At 36.5% G+C, this 23409-nt stretch overlaps 1 protein-coding gene across 1 annotated transcript; it reads right to left on the bottom strand.

Moving 5' to 3' along the window:
* Positions 1-97: 97 nt before the first annotated feature.
* Positions 98-17124, bottom strand: LOC113761042 (protein ARABIDILLO 1-like). The gene is made up of 12 exons (XM_027303850.1): positions 14720-17124; positions 14380-14538; positions 14223-14303; positions 13956-14087; positions 13131-13258; positions 11780-11867; positions 11137-11231; positions 10197-10260; positions 4532-4707; positions 2367-2588; positions 699-783; positions 98-579 (listed from the first exon to the last, which is right to left on the bottom strand). The coding sequence occupies exons 1-12, from the start codon at positions 16058-16060 to the stop codon at positions 400-402; spliced, it is 2751 nt and encodes a 916-aa protein (XP_027159651.1). The 5' UTR covers positions 16061-17124; the 3' UTR covers positions 98-399.
* Between the last annotated feature and the right edge of the window lie 6285 nt (positions 17125-23409).

Raw genomic sequence — 23409 nt, 5'->3', positions numbered from 1 at the left:
TACCAAGAGGTTTTGAAGTAACACAGTCAACAGTAGCAATCATGAATTTCACAATGGAGTTGATCTATTTCACCAAGAGTAGCAAGATGTAGAAAAAAAGTCAAGGAGTCCCAAAAAGTCACTAACATATACATATCAAACATGTTATCAAGATTCATATAAAACACAAAATTTCAAGGCACTGGCCTTTTGCACCAATCCCTTATGAAGAATACCTATATTATGTTTATGCTGTAAAGAAATCACTGAAAGATATGGGGAAAAAAATATATAATACAACCCTATTAGCAGAACTACTGAAAATATTCCTTTTCACAGCCAACTCAAGGTAAAAGATTGAAGACAATCATCGACTAAAGCTAATAAGCCTGCACAAAGATTGGAGTATTACTACTAGGCTTATAAGAACGAGGGATCTGTTTGATGGTGCTCAAGGTTTCGAAGTACAATTCTTGCAAAGATTTTAGCTTCAAGAGGTGCAGTAGCTGCAGCAGCTGCAGCACGGAGAACTCTAGGTGCTCCAGCATTTTGCAAGAGGCTCACATGATGCGCAGCATGCCTACCACCAGGGATTGTGAACTAGAAGAAGAAATTGACATAAATGGAGACTATCTCGGCAATAACTATTCACAGAAAGAGAATAGAATGTGTGGATTGCCTGCGCGCGCATGAGAGAGAGAGAGAGAGAGTGAGTGTACCTGTAGAAGGGCAAAAGCAGCACATGCCTTGAGAACAGACGAGGGATTTCGTAGCATAACAACAAATCGCCCAATTTCAGCTCCACTAGGGAAAATTACATACATGAAACAAGTCAAGATAAGAAAAGCACACGAACCTCAAATGAGGATCAAAGATTCACAAATAAACATGAATTGCTCACATCAATACATATATTCCACATCTAATCAAGAATGCACAAGATCGATAACTTAGTCCAGCTAAACCATTTTTTCCCCCACTCAGTACCAACATCTAACTGAATCTCCATTTCAATACACCATATCACAAGGCAGACACAGTTAGCTGCATCAAATTTTTTTTCCCAATTTGTTTTCCGCAGGACAGGGTAAGACGGATGGATGAATTCGCAAGTATAAAACTAGAAAAAGGCAAATATTTAACTCTCTAGACTGTTTCCATCATCTCAAAAAGTAACTAGTGCAGGCACTACACATTCCTCATACTCTGATTCACCCTAGCACACCCCAAGAAAAAACCCACGGGACATCATATAAATGTATAATTACAATCGAAAATGCAGAAAAGCTATTTAAAGCATATTCATTGTTTATTTTCTTAGACATAAATTTACGCTGTCATACGTACATGCCACAAAGAAGCTAGAACCTAACATGTATAATAAAAAAAATAAGGGAAAAACCATAATTTCCCTATTTCCTTCCTTGCTTCAAAAAAATAGCTACAGGAGACAGCCGCTGTGCACTTTCACCCAATACATAATAATTTACTTCACCAGGAGAAGCAACCAGGTCCAAGCTGAGGTAGTAAGATAACATGAGGATCTAAAAGCAGATATTACATTCAAATTCATATCTCAGACGTGGAGCAAATGCCTGTGAGATGTGTAAGCCAGGAACCACTTGGCTCAATCTAGGTCACATATAACTATAACTAAACAACTGTTGCAGCTTATTTCAATTGATAACATCAGATTGGATATATAATTCAAAATACAGCATGATGGTAATAGCTATTAGAGTTGACAACCAGCCATAAGGTGCTATGCATAAGTTTTGAAGTCATGAAATACCAGCTTTGGTACTTATATAGTTCTGATATTGCACTATAAGCATATGTTATAAAGCTTTCTTTCCAGATTCAATCTACAGGTGGAACCTGGAATTCCTTTGGGACGACATGTTATGTATTCAATGAGTTGAGTTAAACCTAATTGGAAAGGATTTTCAGGATTTTCTACATCAACAACAGAGTCAGCAATGTAACTTCAGCTGGCAAAAAAATCAAGTACTATTCAAGCTTCTTAAGATTATTTGACACCTTATCATGACTATACCAACAGTTCCTTTGAATACCAGATATAGAAAGGGAGGTACAGTGGATTAGAGTTATCAATGCTTTTGTTATCACCACAAATTCTCACAAAGAAAACTTTTTCAAGATTGACTTGCACAAAGTAGACAAGCAACTAGTCAAATTGAGTACCAAATATACAGTAACAAGTACCATATAGTCCTCTTCTGATTTCCTTGACACATCAAAACTAGCCAACTATACTTGTTAACCATTGCCAAGAAAGCAGAAAATGATCAATAGCTGAATAATCAGCAGGAAAAAAGGGAGTATAACCTCAGATGGACAGAGAGAGTAGTGAGGGAGAGGCAAACCTGCATCGCAGATGACCCGCTTCAAGAATTCGAGCAGATTCTGTTACTTGTGACAATGCAGCTGGAGCTGATGACACAGCAGCAGCAGAAAATGCTTGTTGGTCAGAAAATGTAAGAATGAAAGCTTCAATGTGCTTCAGAGCCATTCTTCTTGCTCCATCTAAGCTAACAGTCTTTGATGTACTTTCCGATGAAGTCCCTACCAGTGCAACTTCATCCATTCTGAATAAAATATGCAAACAATTTTGAGCATCTTATGTCAACCAAAATTAGTGAAGACTGCCACCATGGGTTGGGGGAATGGGGACAGGGAGGACTAGAGATAATGGTAACCCAAAAAAAAAAAAGAATGTAGGACAAGAAAACTAGAAGTGGGGGAAATACGTTCACAGAGAGCTGATGTAGGTATTTTGGCCATATTATTTGGTGGACATGATAAAATGCTTTGGCAAACTACCTCAAGTTTGCAAGTTTGAACTTCAGGGCAGACAATTAGCAATTTAACACAAGGTATTAGGTTCATAACCAAGACACCCTTTCTAGAGTATACATCTCTGTGCGCTAAAATAACCTTTTTCAGATGCATAATCTAGTCACTTAGATATCAAGCTAACGTTATGAACCCCGCATCTCATAGTCTTACATCACATCAAATATTAATTAAAATAGCATTATCAACAGCCTAAAACCTGAATAAAGTCAAAATTCCCTTCCCCCTCAACCCCAGTTGGAAGGAGGGGTTTGACAGTCGGGCACAGGAATAGGGCTATTACAATTTTAAACAAAAAATGCAGCTATGGCACTTATAGCTATCAAAACCAGTTTCCTAGATTCAAAAAACCACATTTAATGCTCAGAACACAACTTTTGACAAAACTTTTACAGGCAGCTAAAGTTTTTGCAAATTATAGATGAGTTGGTCAAGACTACAGATTAACAAGCTCAGTTCAGGGATAGGATTTTAAGATAATCTTTTCTACAATGAGATTCCTGGCCATAAATGGTACAATTCCACATACGCTAGATTACAGAATCACCTATAAGGAGAGTAACGATTATGGTGGTAGGAACTCAGATGGTAAAATCATTTGGCCATCCATATGGCCATGCTTTGGAGGTCAAGGATATCACTTTTAGATTACTTATCTAATACAAAAACAAAAATAAGCTGCTTTTCAATAGGACAGTCTAAATTACAGGGAAAAGTTAAATTCAATAGGACGGTCTGCTTTTCAATGTCTAGCATCAATATGACATATCAAAAATCTAAATATACCGTATTTTTTTGGCCTAGGAGCTTGAGCATAACTTAATCCTTCAATTTTTAGAAGCTTGAAACTTTTATATTTACTTATGAGGTATTTCATATTTCCTGCAGAAATTATGTACCCTGGCTTTTGCATTTCCACCATTCATAACTGATTATCTCCAGTTGTTGTTCAGAAAGCAGTTACTGCACTGGACTTAAGATAGCATCTTACCAAGTCAAGAGACTTTCTAAAACTGCTGTCCATCTGCTAAACAATACGTGTATTGGAAGTAAAAATCTTCACTCACACTGAAAACTTTTGGACCATGGACGTAATGCATATCATAGAATATAAAAAGGTAGTTCTATCACATAAATATCTGACAATCCTAATCCCAAGCTGTTTTATAGACATGGGGTTGGGTTGACCAAAAGCTGTTCGTCTCAAATACTTCAAATGCAGAAAAAAGGAGAATGACATGAAACAACCACCAATTGATCAGGCCAAGTAGGTTATCACAACACAAGACCCAGTCTTACTTACACCTGCCACTTATAGCTCAATTTTCCTAAGAGAACTTGTCACTGGCATTTTCTATTGTGGTTCAGATCTATGATGGACCCCAAGGGTATAACATATGCCTAGTACGTATGACAACTCAAAACATTTAGGAAGTAGTACTTGAATGTATCAGTATCATACTATACGGCACTTTACTATAATCCACCAACTCAAATATTGAATGCTCATAATTCGATATCACAACCATAATTGATGTAACAACATTACCTAATGTTGCCTACAAGACACACAAACTTCTAAACAAGTTCACTATTTTATTTTCAACAAGTTATTCTAAAAGCAAACCTAATAGTCAAAGGATTGAAATATGACAAAAGATTGGTCAGCTAATACCTTCCATCAAACATGTATGCCAAGGCCAATGCAGCCATGAAGCGCGCCATTTTGGACACAGATGAAGAACAAAGATGAACTAATGCAGGAACACCCCCTTCCTCCACTATACGAAGGGCATTACCCGGGTTAAAAGCCAGATTCCAAAGAGCTCCAGCAGCAGTTTCATGGACATCCTGAAATGCAAACATACGCTTTAAATACAATCTGATGTACAGCATGCAGAATATTTTTAACGAAACATGACCTTGGAACATATTTAGCAATGCACATGAGATTCTCTGAGACACTGTGGTAAATACTTAGATTCGTAAGTCCAAACCCAAAAGATGACGCGCCAGTTCTTTATGTATGGTATGGTTACCACAACGTTTAAGAGTTACCATTAAAACCTTGTCAAATATTATAGACCTGTATAGCATTATTGACTCTTTACCAACATTTATATCCTCATAAATGGGGCAATCCAGTTAGCAGTCCCACATTTTAAATTATGAAAAGGGCTAGATAGTATGCCAAGCCTACAATTTCCCAAGTAGGGGTGTAGATTTGTTGAGTCATGTCAAACTAGTGTTGTAATTGTATTTCATGTCAAAAAAACATAAAAACCATACACGACACAATTTCTTATCGTCACATGTTATGTTGTGTGAACCCCCTATTAATTAACGTCTCCAATTGTGCGTGTTTCCAGAGTTGGCCCATTAACTTTTTACATGATATTTGCACTTTTAAGTTTGACCTGATAGACAACCCACAATGTGGTTATTTCTACTAGTTCTTTTAAATCAAGCGCAAACAAATTAAACAATTCTATTAAAAAATTTTAAAGACAAAATTAACAGTTGAATAGATATCGACAAGCAATAGATTTGTACGGAACTAGAAGCAGTAAAGTTCAGCAATTTAAGATTTGTCCACTCTGAATAAGAATATAAAATAAAATCTACAAGCAATATTATTATTAACAATGCAGAGCAACATACAGTTCAAATATGCCCCATTTAAAATACATTACAGAGCTCCATATTATTCAATTAAACCCAATGTTGAATACACCAAACAGAATAATATGCCCCAATCCAGAATACCAACTCAAATTCAGCCAAAGTATCATTTGATTGAGAATAATTTAACAGTAAAAGCTTATGATGTCATCAACTCTACTGAAAATTCCACTAAAGAAACTCAAGTTAATTGTATAATTCTCACAAGATAAAAGGTAGCAAACAAATTCCACATAAAAAGTGTTGTGCAAGAAGAAATTTGAAAGTCAGCATAGTCCTACTATTTACTTTGAAATCAAATGATAAGTTTGGTCAATTAAATTTACTGCTGACATTTTGAAATAAACTCATTCAGTGCCAAATAAACGTTTTTCGTATCTCAAACAAATTACTCAGAAAAGTCCCAATAGACAATTTCATAGCAACAAAAAGTAGAGATATCAACAATTCCTCAAGTGCCCTCCCAGTTAAATGAAAATTCTAGAAGATGTGAAACTTATTTAAGAGTGAAGGTGAAAATATGTTGTGCCCTAGGTTGTGGTTTAAGTTTGTCAATCAATAGGTGACACATTATGTTTTAGCAGGAAAATCTTGTTGGCCTGTGTGATGCCACATAACCTACACAATTTTGGTCGTGTCATAACAAGGTCTGACCCACTTATGACCCATATTTTCTCGTGTCTTGTTTGGGTGTATTTTATCCGCATTATGTTCCTGTGACATTGTCATGGTGTGATTAAAATTGCCAGCCCTAGTTCCAAGACAAATTGAATCCACCTTTCTGTAACACATAGAATTAAAACTACGAGCTGCACAGGAAGTACAGAAGCATTTCACTAGGTAAAGGTTTCTCTTTCTTCTCCTTCTTCAAAGTAGAAAAGGGAATTGATGCAGGAAAGCCCTTTGGCATGAATTCTGGAATGCATATGATCCAGATTCCATGATCTTGTGACTAAAAAAGGAATTAAATGAACTAATGGAACCGTTCACCATAGATTATCCTAAGACTGCAAGAGAGTCCATTTAACTTCAACTTCAACTTCTCTCAAAGCATTAAATGTTAAATGTTAAAAAGGCCAATTTATATGCCTCCACAACTTGGAATCCTAGTAGATATTTGATATGAAACATAATTAATAACAGGAGGGAAAAAAATTTTAGTTGCTGGTTGCAGTGTAGATGAGGGAGGAGGGTCCAGGAAAGAGGAAGTCCATCAAGAATGGTCAAGTAGACAGAGAAGACTGCCAACTTTAGAGAAGGCAGGGTCTACTTAGTATCCAAGCCTGCATAGTCATCAAACTACCAAGATTACTTAAACAACATACAGGGCTTCTTTAAGCCTGCTTTTTTTTACCATATCATTTCTCTCTGTTAGAGAAAACACTATGACTTTTGAAATGAGTTGAGGACAAGGATACATGGCAATTGCTTCAAATGAAGAACCAAAAACCATAAAAGAAATATTTCTCACACTAAAGGTAGTGAAAAGAGAGAATAATAGTATCATCTTGCAGGAAACCCCACCACTATCAAAATTAATCTTTCATAGTACTTGAGCGCAACATGTTGTTTTATTGTTCACCAACTTGATGACTTATTTCCTCCCTTATCACTGTAATTGTTTAGATTCTTCAAAAGACTTGTACTTCATAACAGTTTCCTAGCATCTTTAGAGTTTATTCTAGATTCTACCATCAACAAGTTGTTGTGGGGGAACTTCTGTCATTGACTATCTTCATGGAGCTAGGTACTATTTTTTTGGTCACAAAAATTGTTTTTGTAAACCCCTAGTGCTTGAAAGTTGTGCTGCTCAATTCTCCATCATGTTGGCCTTTTGATCATGCAACCATGATGACCCATACAATGTATGACCAACTTTCTTTAGTAAAACTTCCAAATAAGTTGAGATTCTTCAAAAAACATAGATGCAAGTCACGAAATGATGATATTAGCACAAACTGAGATGTTATTTACCCACTACCCAGGCACTGCAACAAGAACAAGAATGCTTTCCCACCTGCAACCTGAATTGGTCAAGTAACTACATATGAGGCATAATTTATGTTCTTGGTATCATTAACAACCATAGGTCTTAGCAATTTGAAGGAACTTAAGAAGGAAGTATCGGGGAATCATTAAGCTTCGCCTGTCTCTTTTATGACCAACAATCTCAATACAAGACCATATCTTCAATCATGCATGACAAGAATCAACACCTCCATCAGCATTTGCCTCTTTCAACTCTTAAAACTTCTGATTTAAGTTAACACTACGTAACAGAGCTTCAGTGAAATTAGTTCCAAAAGTGTGATGTCAATGACCTCCAAACTCACAATACATGTTTGTGGTAGTCTGTTATTTCCCCTTATCACATATTCAGTCAGCCGCTTTGAGACTAATTCATTGAATCGTCTTTCTTGGGCGGGAGTAGTTGTGCGATAAACACTACTTTGCTGCAAAAACTTCCTCGTTTACATGCCATTGTACTCATCAACAGATGAACTCAACATTTAGCATTCCCAACACAATCCATAGATACTATTTTGGGCAGTTTGATCCACTGACACTACATACTAGTTTGCATTATTGTATTCTATCTCCATTATTTGGCCAGGCTTGTAATGTTCTATAAGTTGTGTGGCAATCCCCCTATTATTTATGGTCTCTTAGTTCATAAAACCCCTTTCTGCACTAATACACCTATTACTACTTTGCTTAGAGTCTAACATCTTCAAGAGTTGCGCATGATCATAATCTGGTACAAGAAGGTTTCTTTCATCATTGCTTCCCCTGTTTCTGACGGTGGCTGCTTCTTTTGGCATACCTACACCTAGTTTCTATGGCACCATAAGCAAATCAATCAGCTCAACTTTGTTTAATTGAAGATAACTATCTTACTTTTAAGCATTAAATACAACTAATAATCTTCAGACATCTATCAATCCAATGAGAGAGGTAGGAATTGGATTACCACAATAACCATCATGTTCAAGTGATGCCTTATTTCCACATCATAGTACCAGTTGAAAATTTCCAGCTTCTGCCATGTCTATGCCTCCAGGATCCACTCTCGTTCAGATTTGAAAACAAGTTCCAACAAAATTTTGTTAAACTGCTAAACTGTAATAACTTGCAGCTTCCCCTAAAACTGCTGGTGTTCCATCTTCTATCCTCATCATAAATATTCTTTCTACTTAGACCATTCTCCATAAGTTACATTAAATGACTAACACTGCAACTAAGAATAGCAAAGTCTTCTTTGAGCTCTTTATATGCTTCTCCTTGTTACCTTTGCATTGCAGAATTTCTTCAATATTTGCCTCAAAATCAGAAAGATAAAGCTAGATCCTATTAGTTCAAGGACATTCTCACCACTGAAGAGCATAAAACAATTGGACGCAAGCATCAGTCTCACTCACAAAGCTGATCTGGGACGGCCATTAAATCTTAATTAAGGAGTTCCAAAAAGTGCATGAGCCAAGAACTTCTTCACAAAACAAAAACTAAAAGAATGAATGCATGCAAAGAAATTGAGAAACCTTAAAACCACTCAAGGCTTATGATGCCAAAACAGCAATAAATATTTATCATCTCTAAGTTACTTGATTTGTTATAGAATAGCAAATGTTTTTCAAACCTTACATTCTCCTTATATGTCTCTCGTAATCTCACCCTGGATACACTAGAGTATGGATACAGCAGACAATATGATATTACCAGAGTACCGATCCTTCTCTTATGTTAGATTCTGACTAGATTTCAGATTTCGAAGCCAAACTGATCTACTTTCTTCCTGTACACATAAAAAGACGGTTGTAGCTTCAAAATTTCTACTATCAGCAGAGCTCACGTCTATCCAGTGCTGCACTCTATGTCCAATAGAAGTGTTCAAGAATCATCAGTAAAAGCTTTTAGCACTTTATCTTCAGAAAAGAATAGCAATTATGAAACTAAAATAGTCAACAAAGACTAATGAGACCACTAATGCGGCTGACGATAAACTTGGAAAATGGGATTCTATATGTTAACTATATTGATCCTGCAATCACAACACTGACTTACCAAACTTTTCTACTATGCATACAAATTATACACTAGATAACCTATCATGGTTTCTGGCTTTACTGCATTCAAAATATTCCCACTCTAAACTTTCTCAAGACATGGAGAAGGGCATTAGACATGACAATACACAAACTAATGCTTCTTACTAAATTCCTTCACCAGGCAATCTTTTTCTCAACAATGAGCCTCAGAACTTCAAAAGGACTTTCAGCTAACAAGAACCAAAAGCTGCAATTACGTAGTTGTCCCTTTTATTGTTAGCTAAGTACCTATGTCCGAAAGGAATACATGACAACCTGCTGTCATGCTTCTGTCTTTTATTTTTATCTTTTTTTTTTTGGGCAGGGGAGGGGGGTGGCTCTGGGAGAGTAGCAGGGGAATATCAGAGGAAGAGGTGCACGGAGGAGAATAAAACAGAGCCACCAACTATGAATCAAGGGATAAGTTCAATATGCACCTAAGTATCATCTTACCAACTACCTAACAAACACAAGCAAATTGTAATTACCACGAGTAAAGAGAATGCTTTACAGAAGAAAATAATGACTGTAGAGTAATTTTAAGAAATCAAATTGCTGCAAATGTAAATTTACCTCAGCATCAGATCGTGCAAATGCTATCAGGGGTGCCACACCACCATCTCGTCCAATAGCAATGCTGATACACAAGCAACAATTGACACTTTAAATAGGAAGTAGCACAGAAAAAAAGAGGCAGGAGAGGCATGAAAGCACTACAAATTAGGAGCATGAGAGAAAGCAAAAAGGAGCATTAGATAAAACTCCTCTGTCTTTGCGTTATTTCGTGGACCTGTTTCTCATGCCTTACCATAATGACCATATTCATGCCAAAAGTCCAATATAAACCACGGAAATACTTGAAGTCCACTTTTAACAGTCTTGCCTATCGAGCGCATTACAACAACCTTTAAACCCCTTTTTTCCAGCAGTATCATGGCACCTAGTCTAAAACTCAGAAGAACCCCCCAATTTTGTTAAGACCTACATGCCTTTTACAGATAATCACAGCTGTAAATTTAGACACTTTGTTCCTTTTTCCCCACTTTCAACTTCTTAGATATCTCTGCTATATTGAAGGTTTACCAGTATTTTAGGCCCAGCAACCTTATCTTTTATTTTTAAAAAAATACTCATATGAAAAATCGAAACTTCTCTGTGAAATAATAGTAACATTGTCCCAAACTCATCTCTGCCATAAACATCCACTTATATTCTGACAAATTAAAAGAACCTAAGGAAATCCCTCTTGCATAGAAGAGACCACAATGGATCAAGTCAACAACAGCACATAACAAAGTAAAAATATGGGCATTTGGAGCAACAGCCATAACTTAGAACCATAAAATAGAAAATCAAACAAATATATACACACACACCAAAATGGAGACGCAACGTGCAGGAAGAGAGATTGGGAGGAGAAACATCAGAGAGGTGTATCTATATATACAAAAATTTACAGTTAGAGTGTGTGTGTGCAGAGAGAGAGATTGTAAGGAATAATTTACATCCTTACCTATTTGCTTCTGAAACAGACAGTCCCCATAAAGCTCCAGCAGCTCTCTCTTGGAGACCAGGAGAAGAATTTGAACATGAATTTGCAAGAGCAACCTGAACACAATATAAGCTTTACTGATTTGCAAGAAACCTCCAGGTAATACAACTAAACAATCAAGTTTGACTATCTTTCTTCACCTTCCAATACTTATAAAATTGGAAAGCCCACCCTACATCAAAAGAATTCAATAGAATCCAATATTGCACAACCACCATTGGAGATTCATTCTCTTCCTATTAGCAAACGTAGTGAGGAACATTATTTGATAAAGGTAGAAAATCATTTACAAAAGATGCTAGATTTAGTTCACAGAGAAGATCACAAGATAAACAAAGATATGTTTGAACAAGTAGTAATTTCCCTTGTTAAGGTTGGATATTAATAGGTAAGCACATTACCTTTTCCCAAAAAACACACTCATTTTAACAGATTTGTTTAAAAAAAATAAAAACTAAATTTCCCCAGGCAGTGTTTTTTTGACTCCACATGATTAATTGCTCCATCTAAGTAACTACTCATATTAATTGAACAAATCTTTATCAATGTACTTTTAAGCGTCTTAAGCTACAAAGGTCTAGGCTCAAGTAGGAACAAGTCTTACCAAGGCTTCAACTCCTCCAGCAGCAGCAATTGCTTCTCGATTCCGATCATCAAAAGATAAGTTCCACAGCGCCCCAGCGGCTTCTTGCCTATATTGTAGCAGATAAGCAACAACCATTAGACAATAGTGCGGGCTCATTATAACAGGAAGGAAAAAAATGAATTGATAGCATAAGACTTTGCTCACTCTCCCTCTTTCTGTGAGACAGTTTAATAAAGGTGAGTTTGACTCTCAAGCTCTAAGGCCACAGAATTAATTGTCAGTCTGCGTATAACTACAGCAGCAGGATGCATAACAATGAAAGCAGAAGCCAGAACAAACCAGTACACAGTGCAAAAGGACTAAAATGAGAATTTTTGTCACTAATATTTTTCATATCCAGCATTAGAGAGCTATTAAATACAGATTAGCAAACCAATAACTAGGGAAAAAAAAGAAATTAAAAGGGGAGAAAGAAAAGCTTCTCCTATAAACTATTCTGCTTTGCTCTTAAATGCAAGTGCTCAATGGTTAATAGTGAAGCAACTCAATTTAGCTTTTACAGCTTTACATGGAAGTCCTAAAATACTAAATGTGGAAATATATGAACCAATTTGTTGCACCAGATAATCTATAGGGTACAAATCACATGAAAATAACGGCTCTTTCCCACTCTATCAGGAGTACAGGGAGGAGAATAAGTGATAAGACCAGGTTTCCGATCTGGAATTTCTTAAGCCAAAATGAGCATGGTGGTCATTCAATGAGTAATCTTCCATGCACATCAAGGCAAATTTTCCGAAACAAACAATCAACAAGAAAAAGATAATACTCAGTCAGGTATCAACTATCAAATGCATTATGCAACTATCAAATGCATTACACCGAAGTTTGAAGAGATTTTAACCATGCAAATCTCTTCTACTCATTTTTGACCAATGACATTTTGATCAACACACTTAACTTCGGTGTTCTGGAGATTTTGACCTGAATAAATGTTTAAATTTCTATTGTTTTAGACCTCTTGTGAGTGCGAGGCAGAACCAGGACATCCAATACGGGAAAAACAGCCATCTGTCCAATTATTAACTGAAGCTAACCATTTCAAGTTCAAAGGTTGATTTCTCCTCTCTTTTAACTTCAAAATTAGTCAAGTTTGCTGTTATCCACTGTAGAAGATTTACCAACAGATGAACAATCTAAGCTTATTACCAGAGTAAGGAGGGAATGTTAATGCCAGACCTATAAGCTAGTTATACCGAATGAGTGTATAAAAAAAAAACCCTTATTTAAAAGGAGAAATACATCAAAAGCTACTCCAAGCTACCGGACAGCAATTAAAATCTTAATTTAATATTCTAGAATGCACCACCTGACACCATCATGAGGAGACTGAGTAAGTTGTACAAGTGCTTCAAGAGCTCCCGCCTCTTGTCCAACAGCTGCATTATTACTGTTGCTATCTCCATGTGCAGCCAAATTTGCCAAGGCACGGGCTGCCTGACAATAGCAAAGTGGATGAATGTTAATCAATATGAAAGTGAACATTGAATCCTTCTATACACATACACACCTTTCCAGACATAATTCTAAACTGAAGACTGATGCACACATGAAGTCTGCGTTACCAGATCCAAATTTAATGAACTCAATTAGATTTCTTAATTTTACATATTTGAGTATCTGATGAAGAATTATGTTCTAGACCTGTGATACAAGTACAGAGGTCAGGTAAACTAAGATTGTGGCGGACAATTAGTAACATTTTACTCTCAGAAAGCAGAATAATTCAATTTCGGACAAATGCACACAGATAGATGATATAGAAAGACTAAATTATGTAGCAATCCTTGACAATGTTAACTATCAAGCATCTAGTTCTTGCCAGTTACTTCTGTAATAAGATAAGGAAACTACCAACCACAAGATTATGTATGCTTACAATAAAAATTGGAGAACTTCAATGTCAGTACTAAAAAGTAGGATACCCTAACTTGGGATCCTATATTTTTGCATACTGTAGCACGGAATTAACCAGGAATGAACCACTAAACACAAGCATCTGAACTTTTTTTATTGCCATGGGTTTTTTACATGATTTTCCGTTGGAACTGGTGTCACATGATCACAGAAAAGATAATAGCAAATCATCCTCAAATGAACAACATAATGCTTCAATACATGAAAATCAAGATACCTGCTCTTGCACACCATCAACTTTGCAAGTTCGAGCTAGAGTTACCAAAGCATGTACCCCTCCTACTGAAGCAACCTCCATGCTGCACTTGTCATCTGCAGCCAAATTCGCCAATGCACCAGCAGCACGCTCCTGAAAACAAGTCCACCTCATGATATAATTAAAAAGCAATGATAACTAAATTCACTCATGGACTACTATTGCAAGTGTGAGAATGCGCATGAAAGCATGAGCATCTTGAGATGTATGAAACAGTAATTGACATACCAATACTCCCTCACCCCCATTGGACCATTTGAATATAAGATCGACTAGAGCTTTTACACCACCAGCTTGGGCAATGGCACCCTGTAATGTGACATTTATTGAGTAAACATGAAATTTCAAACATGAAACAACCAGACTAATACATGACACATACAACCTTATGCTCTTCCCCAACTGATAGGTTCCACAGTCCTCCTGCAGCCTCTTCAGCAACCAACCTGTTCATAGACCTAGCCAAATTTGCTAGAATATCAATACCTCCTTCCTCGGCCACAGCTTTTGCAACGTTGGTGTTGACTGATAAGTTTGCTATAGCCTATCGAAAGACCAAACACAATAGTACGAATTTAAACCTTGAAAAGCCCATAATGAAGCAATATAGATGATTTGAAGGATAAATGATTGTCTAAGGTGGGAAATAGAAGAAATGTTTCAACATATAAAGACATAATATAGCTGCTCTCAAGAAGCCTTAGCACCATAAGTATAAATTTCACCTTTGCAGCTTCTGATTGAAGCCCCTCCCGCCATGACTTTGCAAGGTTTAGGAGGAGACGAATGCCACCATCTCGCATAACTGTTTCAGCTCTTCCACCATCTATACTAGCATTCTCATCATCAATGACTACAAAAGTTGCAAGGCCAGTCGCTGCCCTTTCTTGAACTTCCTCTTGAGTGCTCTGCATCAAACTAAGCAGCAGATATGCACCTTGGCTAAGCCAGAAATTATCTAAACCTTGTGGATTGCTCTCAGCAATACGTAGAAGTGAATGTGACAGGATCCATTCCAGCCAATTCATGATCTCATCCAATTTCTTGTCCTTGGTGGTTGTGTTTTGCCAATTTAAGAAAGTGTTCCTCTCTTGTTTAGTAGTATCGGCAAATAGGGAAGCTACTCCTTTGAAAATATCTGTGAAAAGTGCAAGTAGCAGTTTACCTCTATGATTGGTGTTGGAAACAAAGCTAGCATCTTCCTCAAGGGCTGGACAATTTAAGGCACACAAGACTTTCAAGCTTTGTGAAGATGAAAATAATCTTGAAACAGCATTAGGAATTATATCTGTCCTAGAAACATCTAAACCTCCTAAGTTAGGCAATTTGTTCCAATGCTGTAAAACCATTGACCACTTCACACTAGTTGTCCCAGCAACCGATAGGAAACGAACTGATAAAACATTTCCCAGTGCTATCTCATCAATACTAAGACAGTCAATAAAGCCAACGTCTATTAAATTTGGACAATTCCTGGCCAAAGCATTAATGGCATCTCCCTCAACTTCACGAATACCTGAGAGCCTAAGTTTCCGCAGATGACTACAGCATAGGGCCACTGCTTTTACTGCATCACTGCTTATTCTTTCGCAGAAATCTGGCCCAAGTTGGAGACTCTCAAGCTTCTCATGTCGAGCAGCAATAACCGAGAGTGTAGCATCACTAATTTTCCTGCAATAATCACCACTAATCTCGCTCAAACTTCTAGCTTGAAGATTAATAATTGCATCAGCAGATTCAGCACCACGGAACCGGAGTTTCTGCAGATCTCGACATCGAGAGGCAAGAGAAGTAGCTGCCGCAGCATCACATTTATGCGGCCTGAGATCGAGTACCTGCCACAAGCACGGCAAGGACCCCAGGGTTCTCCATGTCCGACATGTCGATGACAAGCTCGCCCGATCACGGTAATTAAGACATGAAAACAACTGTATCACTGTATCATCTGGCAGCTTAGTCCAATCAACCACACCCTTATCATCCAAAACGAAAGATTCTTCAATATCTGGGTAATCCACTTTCTCTTTTCCCCTCCTGGTCAACCTCCTCCTCACCTTCCGACTCATAGTCAATCAGTCAACAAAATCCAAGGTTACCAAACCAGTGATATATCAACGTACGTTTCCAATCCCTTCACTTAAAACCAGCAACTGACAAATGTTTTAGAACTCAGAGCCTTTGCATTTAAATCCGTAATCACCAAAAGCAGCAATGACAAGCTGGGATATATTTGATCTAAACAGACTTGAATCACAAAGCCGTTGAAATGAGGAGCAAAATGAACTATAGAATTGATAATCTTTTCACCTGAACGTACTCAATTTCCAAAAGCACAGATGGTCCACACCCAAACAAAGAAGCAATCGCCTTTTCAACACAAAATGCTAATTCCACAATCCAATGATCATACAAAGCAAAACCAAGATACCATTTAACTCAAATCATAACATCCAAATTCCCACACCAGTAAAACAATCAACTCTAACATCAAAAACCCTAATTCTCAAACCACTGATGACTTAAATGAGACAGCTGAGCAGAACCCAATTTAAACATTTGCACCAAAGAGAAAACCCACGATGCGACTAAAGGAAAGAAGCAAAATTTCAAGTAAGAAAAAGGATGATATCCAATCGCATATACATTTAACCGAGTAAAGTTAATAACTTTTTTTTGCCCTGAAACCTGAGCTATTTGCCTCTGCGCTTGTTATCAAATCTATTGCCTTTCAGCTGAATTGCATCCCAAAAACCGGATTGAGAAAAGAAGAATGAAAGGGGTTAAGAGGACAAAGCTGAAGAAGGGTCGGAGAGAATTCAGGTAGGCATGAAAGAGGGATGAGATAAAAGCTTTATAGGCCAAAACCCAAAAGCACCCAAACCTCAATTCCTCTCCTCTCCCTCTCTCTCTCCCTATTTTTAATTTTGCTGCTACTGAATCGTTGGAACCAAAAATGTACCAATATTCCACTACAATTATACAGACGGGAGAGAGAGAGGGGGTAAGGGGAACTAGATGAGGTGGGCTGCTTGAGATTTCAGAAGGGATTACTACAATATTTCAGGGGACATATGATAATTCGAGTAGAGACCACAGATTGATGGATGATTGTAGGCGGTTTATGGAGCAAAAAAAATGGGCATAAAATTTAGATTGTTTTCACTTTGTTTATACGACTGAGGAAAGAGTGGGGAATTAAAATGGGTTTATATACGGAGTATCTGAGCATTTTTTTTTCATGTATGTATTTATATAATTTATGCATATAAATATGGCAGGAATGTTAAAGCATTCAATTTGTCCATATATGGCTGATTAAACAAAAATGTGGCCAATGTATGGTGTTTGTTGTCAAAATAATACATATGATTATAAAAAATCTTGGATGTAAAGTTTTGTTTTTTGACATAAAAGGAACTATCAATAGTTTCATGTTTTGAAGAGGCAGGAGGAAATACATGTATTTGCATCAATACAAATTGGGAGCATAAGACACATTTACTTGCCATATTTAACTTTTTACATGATGCAACATTGTCAGAGCAGAAAGTGTTTGGATAGATTATTATTTGAAATATTATTTAAAATAATTACGGTAATAATTTTTATGATGTGATGTATGTGAAATAAAAAGGTGATTGAAAATATAAAAAACATGGATTGAAAAATGTGTTTACGATACAAGTGAAATATTATTTGAAAAATTTTGATTATCTGAACACGCTATATCCCTATAGATGCCTAAATTACCCCTATGAAGGTCAATCCAATTCACTTCCAACTTTGCCATCTCCCCTAGTATTGTTTCCTATTTTCTGTTGATGCATGTAACCCAGCAATGATCATCAGTACCTCTGCTTCCCAACCAGTTCTATTTTGCTCTCTCCCACAAATCCGCCTCACTAAATTGTTATCCAACACGGCCACCATGGTTAAAAACAGAGTGAGTGGGTGCTAGTTAGTGCTTAGTAGAAGCTCCCTGTTCCCTTTCCCTGAGTCCCACATCGTTTTTGTGAGGGGGTGAGTGTCTAGGATTTAAGTTCCATAAGTCAGCAATTGCCTTTTGATTGGGCTTGTGGGATTAGCTTAAGTCTTAGGAATTGATATTCTGACAAAAAAAAAAAAAAAACAAGGCCACCATGATTCACAGAGGCAATACATCCCATGCCCTTCTTTTTACTCCCTTTCATCCACTGAACATCCTAGTCTGGGTCATTGACTTTTGATGTTTGCACATAAGAGTTCAGTTATGTTGGAAGCCCTTAGTGAGTGGTGAGGTCACATATGGCTTCCTCTTCCTGTTTTAATCAACGACATCATTGATGGACATTTTTAGCAAACAAAGGTTAAGTTTTTCCCAGATTCTTGATATCAAGGATATGCTTATAAGCCTCAAGATTCTTGACTCTGATGTTTATACTCATAATTGTTGCAATATTTTCCATTTTATTTCTCAATTGAAACGCAAGAATGGCCATGAGGGTAGGGCGGGTGGTTTCATTGTTCATATATACTGCAAGTTGGGTTGGGAGCAGTGAGGCTTGAGAGAGATCAAAAGAAAAAACGAGAGAAGGACATTGTAAGGCTGGTAGAAATTAGTCAAACTTTAGGAAGGATAATCTAGACATTTTAAGTGGCAATATCTCCCGCTTTTATTTATTTTTTTTATTAACATTAAAGATATGTATCCAATGTATTTTAGTTATCTATGGTTGGTTTAACTTTTATTTGTGAAAATTAAAATTTTACACCTGCAAACTACACATCAAGTCACTTTGAATTGTGAGTATTGAAACAAAACAATAATTGATATTTGACATTATTTCCAGATTGAAGTATTTATTTCTTATCTCACATTAGGTCCATTATAATCTTACAAATAGTAATGTTTAGACATTTCAATTGTGTAAAGTAAAGTCTTAGCATTATCCAAAATGGAACTTTTGCAATCACATCAACTTCTTTGTATTATTGTGTGCCTTTTAGCTATTTGTAAATTAGTGCCAATAAAAAAGTTCAATGAAATAAAGGTAGAAAGTCATGGACGAATAGAACTGTTAATGGAATCGGACCAGTATGAACTCGACCCACTCAACTCGATGAAAAACCTAATGAGCGTAACTTTTCATTAGATTGAGCTGAGTTTGGATTTAAATATTATGCTCAAATTACTATGAGTCAACGTTGGGTTTTATTAAACTCAAACTCGATATAGGCATGATCCTTTAACCTGTACCTATTTATATAATTATCTATGTAATACATTTATACTTTGTTATAAAAAATTGTATCCAAATAAATATATAATTGGTCAATACTAATACTTATATGTCAAAATATATTAATATACATAAAAAATATTACATATAAAAAAATACCAGAACTTACAGACCAAAAAACTACGAAAGCTTTAATCCCTATGGTTTCCCTCCTCACCCACAGTCACAGCAGCCTCTGCCTTTCCAATCTCTGCTCCACCTCCATGATTGGTCTCTATAATCTCCAATCTCCACCTTCACAAAGCATACGTTGGTGGTTTCAATGACAAATCATGTATTTTGTACACTTTACTAGTTTAATCTTTACTTGAAATTATCACCATCATTGCTTGGTATATTTTCTTCTTTCCTGTAGGTTCTTATATGACTCATGAGACAAATCAATTTGTTTGCTTCTATTTAGATTCACATGTTGTCGTTCTATTAAAAAATGGGCACTGTTAATAAAGGGAGTGGACAAATATTAGTAAGAATAAATTGAGAAAGGCTATGGAGAAGTTCCAACCTTTGAAAATCATATTTTATTACTATTTTTAAGTACTTTGAATGAATTAGATATAATTATTATTGAAATAGACTGCTACTAGTTCATGTATAGTTTTAGTGTTGTGGATGTTAAACTAGCTTTACAACTTAATAGTTATCGTAATTATATTAAAAAAATTAAGGAGTAATAAGTGAATTTCGGCTAAATCCGAATTAGACTCAAAATTCGAATGCTTTGTGAGCCAAATATAAGTTTCACATTTATTAACTTGAAACTTATGTCATGAAACCCAAAATTGTTACTAATTAGATAAGTCGAATATGGACTTATTAAAATCTAATTCAGATGTCACAATTGACGGTTCGATGGATGAGTAGAGAACAAATTTACAGCAACTTAAGAATTTTTGAACAAGACGAACAAGAAAAAGGAAATAAAATTTTAAAAAATGGAAACTAGGGTATTAGGGACGGTAACGGGTAAGGTAAAACCCAAAACCTGTGGGTATCCAACTCAATGATTAACCTGATTTACACAACCAATGGGTTTTTCATTAGGATTTGGTCTTGATGAGAAATTACCAGCAGGTAACCTAATAGGGTTTGGTAAAAAAAATTCTAAAACCCCAATACTCAATACACACACAGAGACACGTAGACACACACACATATGAAGAATGTTGATTTAACTCTTCATTAAAAATTGATTTTTTTCCATGCAAAAGTTCTATGGGTTTACAATACTTTAAAACTCAATATAGTGTGTCAATTTAATATGATGTATGTATTGATTTTAGTTTGATAAATGTTAGTTTTCCTTTTTTGGACTGTTAAACTTAGTGGATAAGGGGTATCTGATAAGTAATCCGAATCCACTAGTGAGAGAGTTTGGTAATGAGAATTAAAACCCTATAAGGTTTGGTAAAATTCTTCGAGATGTGAATTAGGGTTTGGTAAGAGAAATTTTTGAAGGTATCCAACCCACTGTCATCCTTATAAGGTGTGGACCTTTTTCTTTTAAGATTACGTTTTTAGTGTTCCCTTTTTTCATTACGCCAAAGGTTACGTACCAATACTATGAAAACCATTGATCAAATTTCTGAAAGTCCATTCATGTCTAATGAACGCAAATGGGTGTAAATTTAATATGAAACTATAAAAACCATTGATCAAATTTCTAAGAGTAAAGTCTACTCATGTGTAATGAATGCAAAAATGTGTAAATTTAACATGAAGCTATGTAGACTTAACCCACCCATGAATATTCATTTTTAAGTGGATTTCTAAAACTGAAATTTTCATAATCTGTAAGTAAATTGATAAATTGTTCACTATCACGTGACATTTGGATAAAAACATTGGTGCCATAAACACGTCTCATTATTAACACAAGTTGTACTAAACAGAACATATAAGTTTTGCTTATTCCACCAATAGAAAATAAAACCAACTTTCCATTATAGGTTCCTTGGCCTAAAATTCACTTGTATTTGGTGTATTTGTATATAGGGTTAATCACATTTTATCCCTTTAAAGAATACCTCATTTTTCAGTTTACCCCCTAACCTTTAATTTTGCTCACTTAACCCCTTTTAGGACAAAATTGCTATTGCATTATTTTGACTTTTCATTTACCTTGTTTTCCTTTCTTTTATTTCTTTTTCTCTTTCTTCTTTATTTAATTCTTCCTCTTTCCCACAAAAATCTTCACCTTAATAATTGAAATTAAAAAAGAGGAATTGTAGAGATCTATTTTCTCCTTAAATGATTAAAAAAATATTCAAATCACTTTCCTAAAATACAATTTTTTTAGTCTTTCAATCTTTCAATTTTAGGTTTTCCTCTTTCCTTTTTAGTTTCTCATTTTATTTCCAAGAAAATATCTTAAGATGAAATTGTGACTTGATTAATAATCATCAATTGAAATTTGTGACACGTGGCATCATACAAAAAATCAAAATTAGTTTTTAATGTCTTTTAAACCTTCACCCAGAAATATGCAATTACAAACTCAAAACAAAAATTTTCGTTGAAATGAAATTTCTATTGGGAAGGATGAAAGAGAGAAGAAAGAGAAAAATAAATAAAAGAAAGGAAAATAATTTCATCTTATGATATTTTCTTGAGAATAAAATGAGAAACTAGAAATGAAGAGAAAAATCCAAAATTAAAAGAATTGAAAGACTAAAAAATTGTATTTTAGGAAAGTGATTTGAATATTTTTTTAATCATTTAAGGAGAAGATAGATCTCTACAATTCCTCTTTTTTAATTTCAATCATTAAGGTGGAGATTTTTGTGAGAAAGAGGAAGAATTAAATAAAGAAGAAAGAGAAAAAGAAATAAAAGAAAGGAAAACAAGGTAAATGAAAAGTCAAAATAATGCAAGGGCAATTTTGTCCTAAAGGGGGTTAAGTGAGCAAAATTACAGGTTAGGGGGTGAACTGAAAAATGAGTATTCTTTAAAGGGATAAAATGTGATTAACCCTTGTATATATCATATCCATAATCAGTAAGTTACACTAAGGGCTTGTTTGGAAGTGAGTTTTTTGCCCAAGTTTTTTACCTACTAGTTTTTTAACAACTTTTGCTACAGGAACCCTAAAAAACTTCTCAAAACTTTTTACCTACACACTTCAAAAAATACACAAAAAAACTTTCCCTTCAAACTTTTTTTTTTTCCTCCCCCACCCAACCCACCACATCCTCCGCCGCCGGCCACCACCTCCACCACCACTTCCGGCACCGGTTACTATTCCGGCGGCCAGTTCCGGCCATACACAAAGTTTTTTTTTTTCTTTCCCTCCCTCCCCTCTTCCCCTGCCCCCTTCCCCCTCCCCCCTTTCAGACGGTTTTTAAATCCTTCATTTTCAAACACAAAAAATGAACATAGAACCCCATGAACCGAACAAGAAAAATCATAGCCCAGAAAAAGCAAAAAAGTCCAGAATGGAGGATTTTGACATCAAATTCAATGTGATGGTTTTCTTATTCAATTGGATGCAGAAGAGCAAATCCTCCTCGATGAAGCGTTCCAAGTTCCGTAAATTCCTCGATGCTTTTTGCCGGAAACCTGGGGACTATTTTAGCGCCATCCGCGGGGTGGCGGGAGGAGGGGGTCGCGCTGGGGAAAGGGCAGGGGGTGGTAGGGGAGTTGCGCAGGGGAGGTGGCGGGAGAAGCTGGGGAAAGGACAGGGGATGGGTGGGGAGGGAGAGTGGCGGGAGAAGCTGGGAAAAAGGCAGAGGGTGGCGGGGAGAAGCTGGGGAAAAGGCAGGAGGTGGCGGGAGAAGCTGGGAAAAGGCAGGGGTGGCGGGGGTCATGCTGGCAGAGGAAAGGGCAGGGGGCTGGCGGGGGAGGGGGTCGCGGTGGCAGAGGGGAAAGGGGCATAGGGGGTGGCGGGAGGGAGGGGGTCGCGTTGGCAGAGGGGGAAGGGGCACAGGAGGTGGCCGGGGGGGAAGGAGGTCACGGTGGCGGGAGGAGAAGGGGAAAGGGAGGAGAGGGGTGGCGGGCGTGACTGCTGCTGGGAGGTAACGGGGAGGAAAGAAGAGAAAAAAAGAAGAAGAAGAAGGAGAAGAGAGGAAAGAAAAGAAAAAGGAAAGAAAGAAAAGAAAAAGAAAGAAAAAGAAAAAAAAAAGAAAAGGAAAAAAAGG

Source organism: Coffea eugenioides, chromosome 2 (genome assembly GCF_003713205.1).
Source record: "Coffea eugenioides isolate CCC68of chromosome 2, Ceug_1.0, whole genome shotgun sequence".
In the NCBI taxonomy this organism is placed as follows: domain Eukaryota; kingdom Viridiplantae; phylum Streptophyta; class Magnoliopsida; order Gentianales; family Rubiaceae; genus Coffea; species Coffea eugenioides.
The sequence above is the reverse complement of the archived record's forward strand: the minus strand, read 5'-3'. Positions and strand labels throughout refer to the sequence as shown.

Coding starts and splice junctions, on each gene's coding strand:
- LOC113761042 (XM_027303850.1), bottom strand. CDS start 16,060: ATGAGTCGGAAGGTGAGGAGGAGGTTGACCAGGAGGGGAAAAGAGAAA. Junction 2,589..4,531: donor GCATACATGTTTGATGGAAG/GTATTAGCTGAC, acceptor TATTTTATTCAG/AATGGATGAAGTTGCACTGG. Junction 580..698: donor CTGCTTTTGCCCTTCTACAG/GTACACTCACTC, acceptor TTCTTCTTCTAG/TTCACAATCCCTGGTGGTAG.